Here is a 19,741-nt window from a genome sequence, read left to right as displayed (position 1 = left end):
GTAGCAATGCTTTAGAGATATTTTAGAGTCTCAGCTATGAATATTCTAGATGAATTATCAGAATCAATTTAGCTTAGGCAAGAAACTCTATTCTGAGATTTATCTGTGACTGTCCTAGGTGGAAAGCGGTTGCTAACTAATTATTGCAAGGGAATGAATATACTAAAGGAGAGAGTCTACTTACTACCTGCTTGATATATGGCAAAAATAAAATAGGGCCTATTTTTCTACACATGGCAGGGCCAGAAAGGAATGAAGAGTGATGGGCCAGATCCTCAGTTGGTGTAAATAGGTGCAGTTCAAGTGAAGTTAGTAGAGCTGTGTCCATTTACACCAGCTAAGGATCTGGCTTTGTATCTTTACTTAGTGAGCAGCTGCAGTAAGTTCGGAGCTGTACAAACAGGAAAACACAGTCCTTTCCCCAAGGAGCTTGCACTCTAAAACATTTAAATAAAATCAAGACAGAACATAGAAGCATGAATTTAGCAGTCACAGCTGTGCTCAAGGTGGAAGAAATCTAGATGTAAATTATAGAACATGTATAAGTAATTTCATGCAAAGGGTCATAAACAGGATACATTACAAGATGAGGTGGTTGTAACACAGTCTAAATTAATCCAGGAGACATCTGGGTTTATTTGTGAAATTGAAGGAGATTGAGGAGTGTAGAATAAAGCAGAAGAGTGGGATTTGAGAACTGGAAAGAGCAACCATGTTGGACAGGATGGTCTTTTCTTGGTACATTTCTTGTGTTCTTATGGATCTTAGAAGTTGTGACCGGGGCCCTAGGGGGGCCACACTGAGATTGCTCAATTAGGGCAAACTGCAAAGAATGGGGCAGACAATCCCCAAAACTGATGGTTATTCTAATACTTAGATTCACCGATCCAGCAACAGAAAAGCTTCTACAATACCTTACTGGTTACCCAGAAGCCAGAAATACAGTTCCCTTAAAGCAACCCAGCCTTGAGCTCCCCGCCAGACAGCCAAGTCAAATATGATGAGGATTACTGAAAACCTTGTTTGTCATATATAAAAAGTGCTATCAGGTCAATGAATATTTCAGATCTTACCCAAATACACACTTACAGCCAATTCTTATTAACTCAGCTAAAATTTATTAAAAAAGGAATGAGAGTGAGTACGGGTTAAAAGATCATTATACATACAGATATGAGTAAAGTTCTACGGTCAGTTCATAGTAGAGATGGTGAGCTTCAGAGTTGTAAAAAGTTATTTCAGAATTAGTTCTATAAGTTATAGTCCAATGTCAGGGTGACCCAGTTTGGAGCTGGGGACCTCAGTCTCGCAATTCAAACTTCCCCTGATGAAGTTTAAGCAGATGTGAGATGATAGGATCAGGGCCCTAGAGTTCTTTTTATAGTTATCTAGCAGCCTCTTGACAGCGTGCAGTCCTTGGGTGAACAATAGTGGCTTTGAAGGTACATCCTATGTCCTAAGAACCACCGGTGATTAGCTGAATGGATTAATAAAAGGCAATTGCCCAGCTCCCGCCATTTACAGGTAGATTCCACAAACTTCAAAGCGAAATAAAGTCAATGATATTACAACATTCACAGTTTACCTAAATATTAACATCTCCTTTTGATCTCTGAATTAACAGAATACAGCGATAGACAGGAACCATTTGGTTACACTGTCAACCTCAAACACAATCATTGTCTCCTAATATGTTGAATCTGGATCAGTTAGCCTACTAGTTGTGTAACCCTTTCTGGCCCTATGTCACAGAAGTGTTCTGGAACACAGAAACATGGAAGGGAGGAGAAGTATGACTAATGAAGCATAGAGGAAGCTCCAACTGTAAATACATTTTTAGGGCTGAATCAAGATTGGTTTTCTTAAGAAAGGAAAAGCCTGGGAAGACCCTGCACTGCCATAACCCATTTAGTCCCAGTGGAATAAGTGAAAGGGTTGGTTAAAAAACTAAATGCGTGTGAAAAAAGGATGAGAAGGATGAAAGGAACAGCAGCTGCTCCCCAAAGGGAGGGGACAGATAGGAAATAGGTTGTAAAAGAGTTAAGGCAATTTTTTTGTTCTGATGGCCCACCAAACCAGTTCCCCCTTTCACCAGCCATCTAAGCTTAACGTTATAGCACCCCTCCATCTAGCGAGGAGAATTGGGGTGATGTTTTCTCAGACTTGTTAGGGTTGCTTCTTCAGTCAGAAAGAGAGGATGCTAAAGAATGGCACTGCTCATCTACTAGTATATAAGTTAAAATAAAACTCAGTCACCATACTGTTTCAATGTCTAGGTGGCTCCTCCTTCCTTCCAGGGTCTAACTGTGCAGCTTCTGCAAGACGCCTTGAGTAGCTTGTCTTCCTTTCACTCCTGCCAGGAGTGAAAGTAAAATTAAGCTCTTACTGATACAGGGCCAGCTCTGCCCCCCGTTCCCCTGCCCCTGGAAGGGGCGGGGCTCGGGGTCAGCGTCCCCCAGCCAGCCCATCTGCGCTGCCTGGCCCATGCCGCCTGGGGCTCCAATGGCGATTTAAAGGGCTTGGGGAAGCTACTTCTTTTCCCCGCTCCCCCGCCCCCATCAGCAGCAGCGTGTTAATGTCACTGCCCGTTTTGCACCCCCTCATCGGCGGCCCTGCCACCAGGGACCCAGCAAGGCCACCGATGGGGGGGCGCAAAAGGGGCAGCAACATTAACACGCCGCCATGAGAGTGCTTTAAGCAGGGTCCTGCATCACAATCCCTCTGTGTTTTGCAACCCCTTGAAAAAAGATATATATTTTTTAAATAATCAAAGTTAATCAAGTTTTTTTTTTCAAATGCGCTTTCTACAAACTAATTGAAAGTAACTAATTTAAGTTATAGGAAAATATTTTAATTGAGAGTGGATTTACATTGCAGAAACATATTCTCTTTCTGTTGAATGATGGCCTTGTCACTGGATTTGGCGTGCTCTGTCACAGGTTCACTCTGTGGGAACGTGGGAAGTCGTGTCATTTTTCTAAAATCCCCAGTTGTAACATGGGGAGGATAATGCTTCCTGTCTCCCATCCTGTGTCTATGACCAGATCTTCCAAGGGAGCTAGTTAGGTTCCTGACTTTGATGAAGCTCCTTACAGGTGTAGGGATCTGCCTGTGAGGAACAATGTCCAGGTTTGCGGTTTTAGATTGTAAGCCGTTTCGGACAGGGCATGTCTCTGACTATGTGTTTCTAAAGCATGTAGCACAATGGAGCCCTCATCTTGGTTGGGGTCTTTGGAGGGTCCTATATAATACGATTAATAATAAATTGTCCATTTTTTTGCATGATATAAAAATAATTTTCTAAAGTGATATTGCCCTATGTTTTCTTATGCTGCAGTTGCCCAGGTATTTCCATAAATTAATATAGTTTTACAACTCAGCTTCAACAAAGAATTGTGGGTGATGCTTGGAATTGAAATTCCCACAGATACATTTTGTTTAGACATAGTGGGTCAAACACTTTTTTGTCTCTGTAGTGTAAATCTTACACCAGTATTTTGGCCCAGCCTGTTAATAAATTAATTTGTTATTAAAATATGTCTATAATAATATGTCATAGTTACATCTTCGCAGAGTTTTTTAATTTTTCTTATAGCATTTAGTTATTATATTTTTATCATGAAGACTGTTACTTGATCTAAATTAAATACGGAAACTTTAATTTTATGTGTAACAGAGTTATGATGGAGGGGAAAGCAAGGGAATAAACTGTATTTAATGCCTACAATGTCACAAATTGTATGGCACTTTCTAGTTCTTATGGTCTAGCAATATGTTCTATAAGATTCAGCTTCCTTTACTGCAAAGCAGGAAACCAAAAAAGGAAGGGTGAAGCACTTCATTTTTTGGCAAGAGAAAAAACAACACCACCTATTTGTTTGAATCTATACCTGCTGTATCCTGGGTAACTGCATTTATTAAAAGAGGCTTCTGAAAATATTTCAGGTCTGAAGCAGGGTTCCATGGACCCAGATGAAGGTACACTGAGGATTACATGGAGTGGGAGCCAGTAATTTATAGTAGATCTGGACATTATAGACTTTATAACAGCAGAGCGGCTTTGCAATATGGTACAGTGGGGGTGTACATGTAGACAATTGGCCAGAGAAGTAGTACCAATAACAGGCTTCGTATCTGGATAGATATCCACAGTGAATCAAGGAACAAATGGCTGTATCTGCTTTGATTCTTTCTTTCCCTCCCCATTTATGTTAGTAATTATTTAGTACTTATATTTGCATAGCTAAACAGATTGACAAAAGGACTGTCACATCTCTCTGTACATTTCCAAGAGTATATTGTGTTGAGTATAACCCTGTTGAAAATAGAAATACCTCCAAAAATTGTGGTCCATAAGGGGAGGGCACTGAGCGGCTTCCCAGGAATTCTTCTTTTTTTTTTTTAGTTGTATTTTACAGTATTGTTGAATAATTTTGTCACATGTTCTGCTCTTGTCTGATTTTCAGCAAAAACTGTTATCACCAGTCAAAAAGTCACCCACCTTGATTCACTCTGATTTATCAGCTGTTTATGCTACTGTAGTTTTGAACAAGACAGTTTTGTTTTTGGGAACAAGAGATGGACAGTTACTGAAGGTTAGTGGAATGTGGGATATTTTTCCTAATCAATGTGTTTTAATGAGTAAATGTTTCCTGTGTTCCATTGTATACATTATATTGTAAACTAACATCATCACCTGGATATCTCTATATTCTGTTTTGTTTGCATTTTAAAGAACTGCAGTATTGTTACTTTCACTTTTTAAACATTCAAATGTGCAATTATTGGTTTACAGTCTCTTGGTGACAGAGGAACACAGAGAACAAAATAACATCCAGATGAGATTAAATGTCCTGCTTAAAATCCACAAATATAGTTCACTAATTAAATAATATCTATAGTCCTTAATTTATTGTTTGTACCACATTTAGTTAGTCTGTGTTTACCAGTGGAGACCAACTATTATTACATTTCTCTAGCTGTTTTTAAAAAACAACTTTTCTGTGTCTTGTGGTTATCTGTCCATTAGGAACCAAGACCAGACTCATTTTACTAAGGCTGCTGAGTAGTTGACCTTTGCCCGTTCTGAATCAAAAACTTAGAAATGAAATGTTTCCTATCTCACTGTCAAACCTGGGAGGCAACTCTCTTTTATTTGAGATTTTTTTTTTCCAGCGTTCTGTAACAGTGCATTTCCTGTCTACACTGCAAAGGATGACTCTTTCTGTTTTTAGTAAGCAGACAGCTGGAGTAGAGTAGAATACACCATGAAAAACTTTCTCCTGTTTGTTTCCAGGGAGCTGGAAACCAATTTTTGATAATTAAATAAAACTGAATGCTTTCATGTTTCTATAGTTCAGTGGAGACCATGAACACGTCTCCATTGCTTAGCCTTGTTTGTGGAAATAAGAAATAAACTCAGGGCAAATTTTGTACTGATGTTAGTTTGCTGATTAGTATAAACATTAAAATATCTTTGGATCCCCTACTCCTTTTACTTTTGGGAGAGGAGAGGCATAGAAACCTGTGGATTTGGGTTGGGTGAGATATGGAAGAGGAATAGCAACTCACAAGCATCCTCTCATCAACCCCAAAAGCTCCAGGGCAAAGCAACTCCTGTGACTGGAGACGGAGTCAGCAATAACTTTTGTAGGTTCCTTTTCATGCTGTGGAAACTCCCCCTTGATGGGTGGTCCTGGGAAGCAGAGGTACAAGGAGCCAAGTCCCTTACAGCATTACTCACACAAGAGCTGTACTGTCAAGGGGCTGCAGGGAGTATTGGGATTTGGGTGGCAGTGTAGAAACATGGAGCCTCTACCCAGATATTCTTTGCCTGTGGGAGTACCCATGGATTTAGGGGGCTGAACCTCTGCCATGAAGCAGGGTAGGGGCCACTCTCCATCTTCTGAGAGAAGAAAAAGGCATAAGATCTGTCTACGTTAGTTGTCCCCAAACTGGGGTGCACCCCACTACAGCGGTGTGATGGAACATTCGGGGGGGGGGGGGGGGCGGCAGGACCACCCAGCCGTGCTCTGCCCCCAGCTCTGCTCTGGCCCCACTCCCAGCTGCAGTCCCGGATGCTGGCTAAGACTCTCCCCCTGGTTCTGCCCTCAGCCTCAGTCCCTGGCCTGGCCACAACTCCGCATGCAGCCCGTGCTGCCAGCCCCAACTGCTGCCTGACCACGGCTCTGCTCCCGGCCCTGGCTCCCAGCCCAGCTGCAACTCTGGCCCCAGCCTTGGCTCCTTTATCCCTATCTGCGCCCTCCTTCCCCCGGGAGCCACGACTCAGCCCCAGTTTCCCGACCATGTCTCCTGAGCATGGGCAGGGGTAAGGAGTGGCCCAATGTGAAAAGTTTGGGAACCACTGGTCTACATCTTAGACCTTAGATCGTATTGTGGACCCCTTCACCCTCCACTCTACCGATAGAAATTGTTACACACTTCATATAGTATGTGTATATCTTTTCCTCCTCGTTTGATGTTGATGTCAGTTAGTGACTTAATACTGATAAAAATTACATTACCTACCCTACTCCAAGATCCAAATTCAGTACAAAATATATCTAGTTTCTGTGCTACAGAAGATATGATCTGATGTTCTTGTCCTCCAACTTTCTGCATTATGAGAACCAGACACATTTCTAAAGAAATCAGGTCACAATAAGTCTTCTAAGTGGTCTAATGATGTAGCCACTGTCGGAGCATGGAAAGGATTTATGATTAAAATATTAACTGTCTTCTTGTTAATCAGGGGGTTTAGTGGATAATTTTACATCTCATGTTTTTAGGTTATTCTTAACAACAACATGGAACCGAACTGCCCTGAAATTTTGTATGAAATTGAAGAAGAATCTTCTGTTTTCCCCAAACTTGTACTTGACCCAGTGGATAGTGACTACATATATCTGTCATTTGCTAACGAGGTTGGTACAATACTAGATAAAATGATTAAATGATTAACTGCTATCTTGAAGACTTTAATAAGTTTTCTGTCATTGTGTAAGTAGAACTTTTCATCTGAATTACAATCAAACCTTATTAATTATCCAAACTGCAGTTAACCAAAGCTTGTCTGCATCCCCCAAAGTTTGGCTTTAGACCTGCAGAGCTCATAATAGGCTGACTTTTATGTGCTCCCATTGAGGGAGTACTCATATGATTAAAGTTAAGCATGTGATTAAGTGTTTTGCTGGATCGAGACTAAAGTGTTTGGAACCAGTCAGGATTGAACTCAAGCTGCATAGAAGACCTGCTGATGAACAGGTCTCATTAACTCTGTGGGAACAAAGCTTTGAGCCAGCAGGCTAGTTCTCTATAATGTGCGGAGTTTGGTAGCAGGCTTTGCAGTCTATACTACTGAATTATGTTAACTCAAGATATGGGTTTGAAATCCTGGCCTTATTGAAGTCAATGGCAAAACTGCCATTCATTTTGGTGGGGCAGGATTTCACCCATGACCTTTATGCCTTCCCTTAAGATAAAGTCTCTTCAGTGCCAGTGAAAATCATATTTTTACCCTAAAATCTAGCAGAACAATTACAAATTGTTATAGACACCCCTTGACTTTCAAGGGTGGAGAATCTCAAAGTGCAAAAGTTTACTGTTCTAAAAATAGGTATAGATCTTTAGAAGAAAGAGCTTGATGTTCTTTAGTCTTGTTGGAAGAGCAAATTACTATGGAGAAACATTTAAGAATAAATACCTCTCCAAAACCTTGCTTGGGGCTTAGCAAGATCTTTTATAAAAGGAGACTTCTGATCCTGAGTACAGACTTTTAAATTTATTAGTAAATTCCCCTAATGATCTGAACCCCGAATTATTTCACAGACCTTCAAATAAATTGGGTTCCATTGTATATATTTGGAATAAGAGTTGATCGAGGGTCTGAGCAAAACCACAATAAACAAAACAAACAATCTTAATGTCTGCAATACAATTTATAAGCAAATCTTTTGAATCAGGAAAATGTTTAGTATTTATAAATAATGTTCATAGTTTTCATTTCAATTATTTCATTTTGAGAATGGTTAATTGGAATATTAGAGACAAATTTTCAAATATACATGTATCCACAATAACCTGTTTTTGCACACTGAAATGGAATTTTGTATGCATGTTTCATAATTCCATGCATTTGTACCAGTTTACCCAATGCATACATGCAAATATCTACTTACATGCACAGATGCATTTTTTGCACATGCATTTTTAGATGCACATTCATTGCACCATTTAAGAATTTGATTTTGAAGAGGCACAAATCCATTCTCTGCTAAACTAGAAGATTCATCATAAACATATCCCTTTCTATTATACATAATTCGCTGTGCTACTCCAGTATTTCTCCTGTATCCACTTATGGTAGCATGGGATTTTTCAGAAGTTAGAACCTAATAGCTAGTTTTCCAGACTAAAATGTACTTTACTTTACGAGTTATCTAATGAGGAAACTCCATAGATATCCAGTGGATATTTTTTTAAGTATATCACTTTCTTGCTGTAGATTTGTTTAAAGGCAAAGAATAAACATTCATTTTATGAGGTTCATGAAATAAACTCAGGGCAAACTTTGTACTGATGTTAGTTTGCTGATTAGTATAAACATTAAAATACCTTTGGATCCCCTACCCCTTTTGCCCTTTTTGAGCAGAGCTAGTACTGTTCAGCATAAGTTATTGCTTTCTGTATTTTTAGGTGAGAAGAATACAGGTTGCAAACTGCAATAAATATGGTTCCTGTAAAGAATGTTTATCTGCAAAGGATCCACACTGTGGATGGTGTTCTTTAAGCAAAAGGTATTGTCTGGTAGTTTAGACTTTTAGACAAAAACATATAATTAAATGTTAATTTCTAATAATTCAGGGCTGTATTCAGAATATACTTAGGCCTGATCTACCCTAGGAATGTATATTGGTATAGCTATGTCTCTTAGGGGTGTGAAAAATTCAGACCCCAAGAGACATAGCCAAACCAGCCTTACCCTCCCCCGTGTAGTCAGTGCTAGGGTGACAGAAAAATTCTTCTGTCAACCTAGATACCACCTCTTGGGGAGGTGGATTACCATCCTACACCAACAGGAGAACCCCTTCCATTGGCGTAGGTAATGTCTGCACTGAAATGCTACAGTGGCTCAGCTGCAGCAACGCCGCTGTGCCACAGCAGTGTTTCAAGAGTAGACAAGCCCGAAGTGTGTCTTCAGATATATGGGAATTTTTATGAATCCCTCTTGCTATAAATATATGACGTTTACTGTCACATGAGAAGGGGCTCCACGCCTTCCAAGGGCTGTGTTAACCTCTGGATATTTAGGGTCTCCCTATGAAATTTATGTAGGACTGGTGAGAAGAGTGAATTCTTCTGTTTTAAAAAAATTTTGTTGTATTAAATCGTGAACAGGTATCCAGAGACCCTCTTTTTAATGCTAGGCATATTTTGTATGTGAAAATATAAATAAAGTCCTGAATCTCCTTCAGCAATTAGGGTTCATTGTATTCGAATTCTTGCCTGATTCTCTATGCAAAATATTAGGAAGATTTTCTTCTAGGTCAGTAGGGAACAACTTTCTAAGCATCTCCCATTTTTGCCATTAGTTTTGTTGCTCTGTTTGAAGCTGCATGGGCAGGTTTGGCAGACTGCTGTACATTTTAATCCCATCTGGTTTGTTTTACGTTGATGTTAACAGACTGCTGTTGAAGACCCACTTTTCTGTGTAGGCCTAGGCGGATATTGATGGAAAGTAATCTAGTATCTTTTAATTTGTTTTGTCCAAGTTGTCTTCTGCTGGCCCAGAACAGACGTTCCACCAAAACTATGTTGTTAATGGAGGATAGGTCCATCAGTATGGAGGATAGATACGTCAATGGCTATTAGCCAAGATGGTCAGGGATGCAACCCCAGGCTCTCGGTGTCCTTTAATCTTTGATTGCCAGAAGTTGTGACTGGACAACAGGGAATGGATCACTCAGTATTTGCCCTGTTCTGTTCATTGCCCATGCAGCATCTGAGATGGGCCACTCTCAGAAGACAGGGTAGTGGGCTAGATGGGCCATTGGTCTAACCCAGCATAACTGTTCCTATGTTTTTATGTTATTTTGTTATTTATATTACCCTTATTGAGCTTTTCAGGTTTCAGATTTTCTATATGAGACGTTTACAGATGAGAGCTACTTAACACCCACACGATTTTTCAATATTAATGGATTTGTTTTTTGCAAATTGAGGATGAAAAGTGAATTTTTAGAAAAAGAGGTGGAGATGTTTTTAACAAATGTTTTTATTTAAGTTTCTACGTATACACTAAAAACAATATACTCTGTAGTACATCTTTATCATGTGCTGGAAGTACACTTGGTGTTGTCAGCAGATAAAAGGGCAGTGCACAACTTGTTCTGTGTACAATAATTTATCCTTATCTGCTCTTTACTTAATGATAAATGTTTGTCTTAGATACACTTTTCCTTTATTTGAATAAAACTTATCATCTCCTGATGTTAAAGTGATAAAATCATCAGTATTGATTGAAATGGTGCTGTTCTGATATGAAAATGTGTACATCTTGTCACACCCGTATACATGAAACAAAAATTTTTTTTTCTACTTTTTCATCAGATAAGGGCTAGTGCATACATTCCCCTTCTTTTCCCTTCAGTCTGTCAAAACTTTTAATAACAGAATAGAGTGTTTCATCTGGATCTGTATTTAATTTCCACATGTAAATCTGTGCTTAACTGAAGTATGTTGGAATGAATCCAATTGGAGGTGCTAATGTTTTTTATGCATTTCACATAGGAAAAGAATACAGCACATCTGTGTTATTTTTCTTATTGAAGAGCAGCTTAATTTTCAAATATACTGCTCATTTGCAGCTCCCCTTGACTTCAGTGGGAAATGAGTTGATCAGAACTTTTGAAATCAGGTCACATTTCTTCAGAAAGGGCTGTGATTTTGCACCATGAAACCATCATATTGCAGCAAGACAATAAAGAGATGAAGTACAGTAAACCAAAAAGGCATTTTGGTTAACACAGTGGTAAACTAGGTGAAGGTCCTTTATTGACTTTCTCATACAGTAATGAATCTGTACATCTAGATACACTGCTCATCATGATCTATGAATGAAGTGATGCACATTGTGAAAAGGGATCTTTAACAGAATAAATATTTTGCTTGCTGGTAAAGATGTGACAAATTCTCAATTCTGCATCTGTCTGTACTCAAATCCATGCATTTTGCAAATCTCATTCTGAAATTAATTACAAATACTTAAACTGGACCATGCCACCTCAACTCTGTCAAATCTGCCACCTGCTCTCAGCCATTGCCAGATTCTGTCCTTCTAAACTTGCTCCCATCTTCAAGATTCCCAGTCATTCTCATCAATTTCTTTGTGTCCTCCCAGCTCCCTCATGTACAGTGCCACTGATCCAGTCCCAGCTCTCTGCCTCCATCATGACTGAGCTCCAGATACCCTCACCTGCTTACTCCTAGTACATAGCTCTTTCCCTCCCTAGTAATTTTCTGAATCTGAATGCTGATAGCTGCTGTCTGCCAGATACCAGTAGCCACTTCTAAGTACCCAGTGGATCCAAAATAATGTGGATTTGTTAGATCCCAATTTATTATTTATACATTATGGGCTAAGGCCATGTCTCCACTAAAAACTTCTGTCATTGCAAGTTATGTCAATGTACAGTTGCCAAAGTTTCTGAGTATATTTGGCTGCTTGTGTTGGTGCTGTGTGTACTCACCAGGAGTGCTTGTGTTTATGTAGTGTGGTGCACCAGGGGTAGGTATCCCAGTGGGCCATGCACCCCCACCTGAGTCACTGCCTTTTGGGACATTTTCTCAGTGTTTTGTGGGATAGTAATGATTCGCCAGGCATTTTGGGAAGCTAGGTGTCAAGTTCCCAGCATGCAAGTTTCTCCGTTCCATAGTACCTTCCATGTCCCATAATTTTTATAACATTTATTTTAAAATGCCACAAACTTGTGTGGTACTTTTAGTCTCTGCTGTCTCTGACACAAGCAGGGAGCCCTCAGCGCTCAGCACTAGTCTCATGACTGTTGCAAATACAGAATGCTGACCTTCAGGAAGTACTGCAACAACCAAGATGAGGAAGATGATGATGTGTCTGAGGAGAGTTTGTTGATGGACGTAGCAAAAGAAAAATTCCAGGTTGTTGTTGGTGTTCATGAGCAGCTGCAGACGGTGGAGCACCACTTCTGGGCCCAAGAGACAAGCACTGACTAGTGGGATTGCATCGTAATGCAGGTATGGGATGATGAGCAGTGACTACAGAACTTTAAGATGCAAAAGGCTACGTTCCTGGATCTCTGTGCCGAGCTCGCTCCAGCCCTCCAGTGCAGGGACACCAGAATGAGAGGTGCACCAAGAGTAGAGAAGAGTGTGGTGATCATTCTCTGGAAACTTGCAATATCAGATTGCTACTGTTCAGTGAGAAATCGTTTTGGAGTTGGAAAATCCACAGTGGAGGCCATTGTTGTGCAAGTGTGTGAGGCTATGCAGGACTATGATTCTTGGCAATGTGCAAGAAATAGTGGATGGATCTGAAACCATAGAATTCCTGAACTGTGGCGAGGTGATAAATGGAAATTATATCCCTATTTTGGCACCAGCCTACCTTACTAGTAAGTACACCAACAGAAAGGGCTATTTTTCTATGCTAATGCAAGTGCTAGTGGATCACCAGGGCTGCTTCACTGAAATCAATGCAGGCTGGTAAGGGAAGGTGCATGATGCTCTCATCTTTAAGAACACAGAACGTCTGAGAGAGCTGAATTCAGGGATATTCTATCCTGACCAGCGGATTACCTTTGGTGATGTGGAAATGCCAGTAGTGATTCTGGGGGACCTAGCCTACAACTTGTTTCCCTGCTTCATGAAGCCGTACACCGGCCACCTTGACATCCCCAAGGAAAGATTTAACTACAGACTCAGTAGGTGCAGAATGATGGTGGAATGTTCTTTGGTAGATTGAAGGGTTACTGTTGTTTTATTCACTAGATTAGATCTCAGCGAGGAAAACATCCCAGTGGTTATAGCTGCATGTTGTATAGGCATTATATATGTGAGGCAAAGCGAGAAAAACTGCCACCAGGACGGAGGGGCAAGGTGGAGTGGCTGTCTGCTGAGTTTGAACAACCTGACACCAGGGCTATTACAGGAGCCCAGTGTAGAGCTATGCATTTGTGGGAGTCTTTAAAGATTCCCTTTTATGGTTAGCCACATTAGTGTTCTCTCTTGCTGTCTTGAGAGAGTGTCTCTCTTCTATAGTTTAAAGTATGTATTGTTTTGGTTTTTGCCTGCTGGCATCTATTCCCTTGTGCCTGCTGCAGAATAATAAATACTGCTGTGCCTGAGGCTTTCCCTGCCACTAGAATTTGTGTGGTGCTTGCTGTACCTTTATAAATATGGCTGGGTGTTTTTCTGACACTCTCTGAATTCTGGGGTGCATGGTTTGCATTTGTAAGTACTGTTTGATTTCTTGACTGCCTCTATGCATTCTGTAATATTTCGTGTGAACTATTAAATATACTGCGATTCTCCGAAAATAGAACTTTGCTGAGTGAGCTGCTGAGTGTGTTTGTCAAGTTAGGCAACTAGGAAAGGGCATTTCAAAAAGTGGGGGTTTTCATGTGCACCTATGTGATCCCACTGAAGTCAGTGTGGTTGCAAGAGTGTATATGAGAGCTGAATTTGTCCCATTTAGTTCAAGTGAAACCTTGTCAACCACCTTGTTAATTTCTTGCAGTAAGGTTAGAATCTTAGCATTGTCTAAGAGGGCCTCAGCAGTTTCTGGTACAACAGGAATTCAGTTTCCTGAGTTAGAGCACACAGAAAGTGGCCACTTGCTTGACTCTGTTCATGCTGTCAACATCTTGATTTTTAGGCATCTTGTGTGTGTGTGTGTGGGGGGGGGGTTCTTCAGTCTTTTATTTATTTTTCCTTTTAGGATAATTCAGTGTTTGTCTAAACATGCTTTCATGTAGTGAACCCTGAAAAATCCCATTGAATCCCCTGTCAGGATCTGTTACTTCAGGAATTTTATTAATTAAAGCCCCAAACATGCTTAATTGTAGGTTCTTGAGTAGTTCCATGTAAGTAAAATTAATCATACACGTACGTGTTTTCGGGATTGAGGCTTAATATTTTTCATTCCACATGGTTCAAACAAACCAGTTTTGAATAGTTTTGTTATTATTTGCCTCCTGGAAATGAATGCTTTATTAAAACAATTCAAAAGTTCCTGGTTGCTCCACGGTCTTCTGTCCAAACATACTTCTGTGCAGTCTGATTTACAGTGTATATTTTCTACAACAATTTGATATTAATTGAACTTCATGTGCCTACCCCTCCCACCTCTGATTTAATTTATACTTTAATACTAGCAAAATATATTTTGCTATACCTTGTCAGAGACAGGGATCTGATCCCAAAGCCCATTAGTGTCAGTGGGAAATTAGCCAGGATGGGTAAGGAGTGGTGTCCCTAGCCTCTGTTTGTCAGAGGGTGAAGATGGATGGCAGGAGAGAGATCACTGATCATTACCTGTTAGGCTCACTCCTTCTGGGGCACCACCTGCCATTGGCCACTGTTGGTAGACAGGATACTGGGCTGGATGGACCTTTGGCCTGACCCCATATGGCCATTCTTATGTTCTTAGCCAGGACCAGACTCCAGGCCCCCTAAGACCGTCTTAACTCAGATGTGTAAGTGCATTTCTAAATAAAGTCCCATTAACTTCAGAATACTTTGCTGAATCAGGGCCTAAATGCATAAATGATTGTGCTGTGTATTTATTTTGAAATACTAAATACGACTAGAAGATTTGTCTGACTGTTTTCCTATAGCTTTTTATGGTAGCAGCTGGGTTCCTGTTAAAATTCAGTAAAATACTGAACAAATTAAAGCACTGCATCTGGTACTGAAGCTAGTATAAAGAAGTATTGACTAGTGAAATTTTGTGTGTGTATGTGTGGTTGTTTTTTTTAGGTGCACTTTAAAAGGAAATTGTTCACATTCAAATAACTCAAGGGACTGGGTTAACATTTCACATGAAGCTGGTAAATGCCCGACAATCCAGATACTTCTCATTGGTAGAAACAAGGTATGTAAAAACAGTTGTATGTGTATTTGTTTGTCATTTTAAATGTGCTATTGCATCACTTACAGTAACTTTCCTCTTTTGGTCACTACAGTCCATAAACCAGCACCTATCCATCTCAAAAACTGTCAAATATAGTGGAGACTCTAACTGGGTGAATTTATAGATATGATAGATGCTCCCCTTATACCTCTTTGCTTCTCAGCCACAAGGTGGGTCATCAGGCCTTGCTTTATTGTGCTGACTCAGTACTTCATTATGCTGACCAAGGGAGTGATTTAATTATATTGTGACTTTATCACTTATGTTGTCCAGAGAGTATCTATGAAATGCACTAACTGGGTTCCAGGTTTTATAAGTCAGACAACAAGGCAGCATATGCACACAAACACAAATATAATCTTTGAGACCATGACACTGGTGTTTGCAAAGGATTGAGATGAAAATGAATAGAGAAAAAACATCACAGGATCCTAGGAATGAGAAATGGAATATATGTACAGATGGAAGCCCACAGAGAACTTAATAGGGATGAAATCATTAAGATTCTATAGAAATTGCTCTAAATGACCTACAGAATTTTATGAATATTGATATAATAATATTAATACCTAGCTCTTACACAGTGCTTTTTGTCAGTAGACCTGAATGCTTTACAAAAGAGATAAGCATTGATATCCCCATGCAGGGAAACAGAGGCACTGGGAGGTGAAGTGACTTGCCCAAGGTCACCAGCAGGCCAATGGTCAAAGTGGGAATAGAGCCTAAGTCTCCTGAGTCCCAGCCCAGTGCTCTATGCACTACAGAATTATTTTTAAAATTCTATAGGAGTTCAAAAAGGGTCCCCCTGTTAGCACAAAAAAAAAAATGTACTATGGAGTCTAGTTTTCTATAAGCATACCGATGCAGCTTTTGTTCCTTCTGTAGTAGATCTCACTTTGAGATTTTTTTTTTCTGGTGTTCAGTCTCAGTGGTCTTAATTTCATCCCTTTATATTGATATATCCTCTGTACCCTCTTAAATAATTCTTCTATCTCCTCGTTGATCACATCCTTTAAATCATTGTAGGCTGGTATCATGTCCCCCAGCTTAGTTGTTTCTTTGCCAGCCTATTCATCTTTACCTCTGTTAATCTTTCCTCATACATCAGTCACTCCAGCAGCATGACTGTTTTTGCTTCTCTTTTGTATATTCCCTCCATTTTTGTGACATATTTCTGGCAATAAGAAAAAGATTGAAATATGTTTGTGCTAAACACCATGAGGCCTAAAGCGGTTTATAGCTTATTCCGATGCCAGTGTCGCTCTTACTGCTCGTGCCAACACTACAAGTGTCCCACCTGCAGTCAGCACCACCACTATCACCTGATCAATTATTCTTGACTTGAGTGGGGTAAACAATTCATATTGATTAATATGTTGGGCAAACACAGCCCCTTTGTCCTTTGGAGAATTGTCCATGAACAGACTGCATTTTGTACTAAATTGCTCACTATCTGAGATTGTTTGGAGGTTTCTTCCAAACAAATTTCGGTTTATGGATTTGCTCATTATCTGTTCACCACAGATTGCTTTGAGTATTCACTTTTTGAGCTCTGGTTGGCCACCCAATTTGTATGATATTCATTTTGTTTCTTGATTGCTTGAGCTAACATTTATAAATTACTTGCAACCAATGTAGTACAAAACAGATTTTATGTTGTAATTAAATGAATTTTGGATATAGACCCAAAAGTTAACTTTCCATGAACATTTATACAGACTGACACAAATACAGGAACTCCTCACTTAACGTTGTAGTTATGTTCCTGAAAAATGCGACTTTAACCGAAACGATGTTAAGTGAATCCAGTTTCCGCATAAGAATTAATGTAAATGGGGGGTTAGGTTCCAGGGAAATGTTTTTCACCAGACAAAAGATTATATTATATATATATACACACACACACACAGTATAAGTTTTAAACAAACAATTTAATACTGGTACACAGCAATGACGATTGTGAAGCTTGGTTGTGGTGGTGAAGTCGGAGGGTAGGGTATTTCCCAGGGAATGCCTTACTGCTAAATGATCAACTAGCCCTCAAAGATTAACTCGTAGTTAATGTAGCCTCACACTCTACAAGGCAGAAGGAATGAAGGGAGGGGAGACAGCATAGCAGACAGAGACACACACCCTCTGTCTGTGTGTGTCTGTGTGTGTGAGAGAGAGAGAGAGATGTGCATTTCTCCTTTAAGTATGCTGATCCCTGTCTTAAATACACTGCCTTGTTAATTAGATCAGCAAGCTGAGACCCACCTCAGCTGCTGCCTCCGGGAATGTCATGTGTCCCCCCTGCTCTATGGAAGATGGGGTAAGCGGGGTGCAGGAGCAGGGGGGAGGGAGACACCCTGATATTAGCCCCCCTCTTCCCCTCCACCCCGCACAGCAAGCAGGAGGCTCTGGAGAGCAGCTCCAAGGCAGAGGGCAGGAGCAGCACATGGCAGTGGGGGAGGGACAGCTGAACTGCCAGCAATTGACAGCCTGCTGGGCAGCTGCTGCATAGGGAACTTAGGGGAGCAGGGAGCTGGTAGAGGGACTGCCGATCCACCCTAGTTCCAAGCCCCCATCAGCTAGCTGCACCAGGCTGCGGTTCCTGCAAGCAGTGGAGAAAGCAGGCAGCTGCCAAAGGACGTTAGAAGGGAGCACTGCACAACTTTAAACGAGCATGTTCCCTAATTGATCAGCAACGTAACAACGTTAACTGGGATGACTTTAAGTGAGGAGTTCCTGTATTTTTGAAAAGGCAATATAAAGGAGCATAACACTGTCAAAGCAAAATTCAATTAAACAGTTATCAAAATATTCAAAAGTAATTTTTCTACCTACTCACACACCTCTGATTTTAACAAGTCAGTGCAGTAGCTCTCATCAACATCTCTTTTGTATCCTTCCCTGCTTGGAATTCCCTTTGACAGACCTCTGGTGAATCTGTCTGCTTCTGACATGGTAGTTTTTCTCTGCACTTCATATAGTTTGAACTTGTGTGAAGACAGGAAGGCAATTTAATAAATATTGCAAGTAATCAATTGTATTTTTACTTTTTTTTTTTTTTAGATTGTTGTGACTGCAGTTGGAGATGTTTCAGCGCTCTCCAAAAGACATTTTGTTTGTATTGTGAAAGATACAAAAACCAACCAAGTACTTTGTAAAATGGAAGAGTCACAAATCATGAACTGCTCCTGCAATCTAAATAATGCAACACTAATCAATAGGGGTATGTTTATTTAGCATCCACATATTAAATACTTATTCATTATCCTTCATAACTGATTAAAACCAACAGTGAATACATGCCCAGTGAGCATAAGATGTAGATCAGTGGTCTCCAACCTTTTTACGTACAAGATCACTTTTTGAATTTAAGATCAACCCAGGATCTGCCCTGCTCCTTCTCTGAGGCCCCGCCCTGCTCACTCCATTCCCCCCCATCCTCCGTCTCTTGCTCTCCCCTACCCTCACTCACTTTCACCAGGCTGGGGCAGGGGGTTGGGGTGCGGGAGGGGGTGCAGGCTCTGGGCTGGGGCCAAGAGGTTCAGAGTGTGGGAGTGGGCTCCAGGCTGAACCTGGGGCAGGGGGTTGGGGTGCAGGAGTGAGGGGTGCAAGCTCTGGGAGGGAGTTTGGGTGCAGGGGTCATATGGTCACATTGTACCTAATCTCATAGAATCCACTGGACATTTCATGAGTTTTACTTTTTGTTAGTGTCATTTGTGGTTTATAGATCCAAAATCCTTCAGGGATTGTCACAAATCAGTGTAACATTCTTAACTGTGGGGTGTCCAGGCTGGGGCGGAGTGTTGGGGTGCAGGATGGGGTGAGGGGTGTGTGCTCTGGGAGGGAGTTTGGGTGCAGGAGGGGGCTCCGGGCTGGGGCAGGGGATTGGGGTGCAGGAGGGGGCTCTGGGCTGGAGCAGGGGGTTGGGGTGCAGTCCGGGGTGCGGGCTCTGGGAGGGAGTTTGGGTACAGGAGGGGGCTCCAGGCTGGGGGAGGGGATTGGGGTGCAGGAGGGGGTGAGGGGTGCGGGCTCTGGGAGGGAGTTTGGGTGCAGGAGAGGACTCCGGGCTCAGGCAGGGGTTTAGGGTGCAGGAGGGGGTGCGAGGTGCAGGCTCCAGCCGGGAGGTGCTTACCACAGACAGCTCCCGGTCGGCTGCCTGCCTGCCTTGGCCCCACACTGCTCCCAGAAGCAGCTGGCTGCTGTCATATCTCTGCGGCTCCTGGGGGGATGGGAGCGGGTCTCTATGCACTGCCTGCGCCTGTAAGCGCTGCCCCCGCAGGGCAGGGACAGTGCTGGGGGCGGGGGCAGCACACGGAGCCGCCTCACACACACACACACACACACACACACACATATCCCACGGGACCACAGAGATGTGCCAGCAGCCAGCCGCTTCCAGGAGTGGCGTGGGGCAGGGAAGGCAGGCTGCCTACCTGAGCCCTGCTGCGCCACCGGCTTTTAGCGGCCGGAGATGGCTATCAACTGGCAGAGGCTCCAGGGTGACCACTGATGTAGATCATGCTTTGTATTGAGGTTTTTCATTTGAAAAACACTTGATTCTTATTTTGGCAAGTGATTTGAACA

General features: G+C 41.5%; 1 protein-coding gene across 1 annotated transcript in view; it reads left to right on the top strand.

Annotated features, from left to right (window-relative positions):
- PLXNC1 (plexin C1) overlaps positions 1-19,741 on the top strand; it is a 94,012-nt gene that overhangs the window by 8,510 nt on the left and 65,761 nt on the right. The window contains exons 2-6 of the mRNA XM_073327529.1: positions 4,467-4,595; positions 6,789-6,923; positions 8,695-8,795; positions 15,013-15,127; positions 18,221-18,380. Of these exons, the coding sequence (XP_073183630.1) occupies positions 4,467-4,595; positions 6,789-6,923; positions 8,695-8,795; positions 15,013-15,127; positions 18,221-18,380 (640 nt within the window). The remainder of the gene's footprint in view (positions 1-4,466; positions 4,596-6,788; positions 6,924-8,694; positions 8,796-15,012; positions 15,128-18,220; positions 18,381-19,741) is intronic.

This window comes from Lepidochelys kempii, chromosome 1 (assembly GCF_965140285.1).
Source record: "Lepidochelys kempii isolate rLepKem1 chromosome 1, rLepKem1.hap1, whole genome shotgun sequence".
NCBI classification, from domain to species: domain Eukaryota; kingdom Metazoa; phylum Chordata; order Testudines; family Cheloniidae; genus Lepidochelys; species Lepidochelys kempii.
The sequence above is the reverse complement of the archived record's forward strand: the minus strand, read 5'-3'. Positions and strand labels throughout refer to the sequence as shown.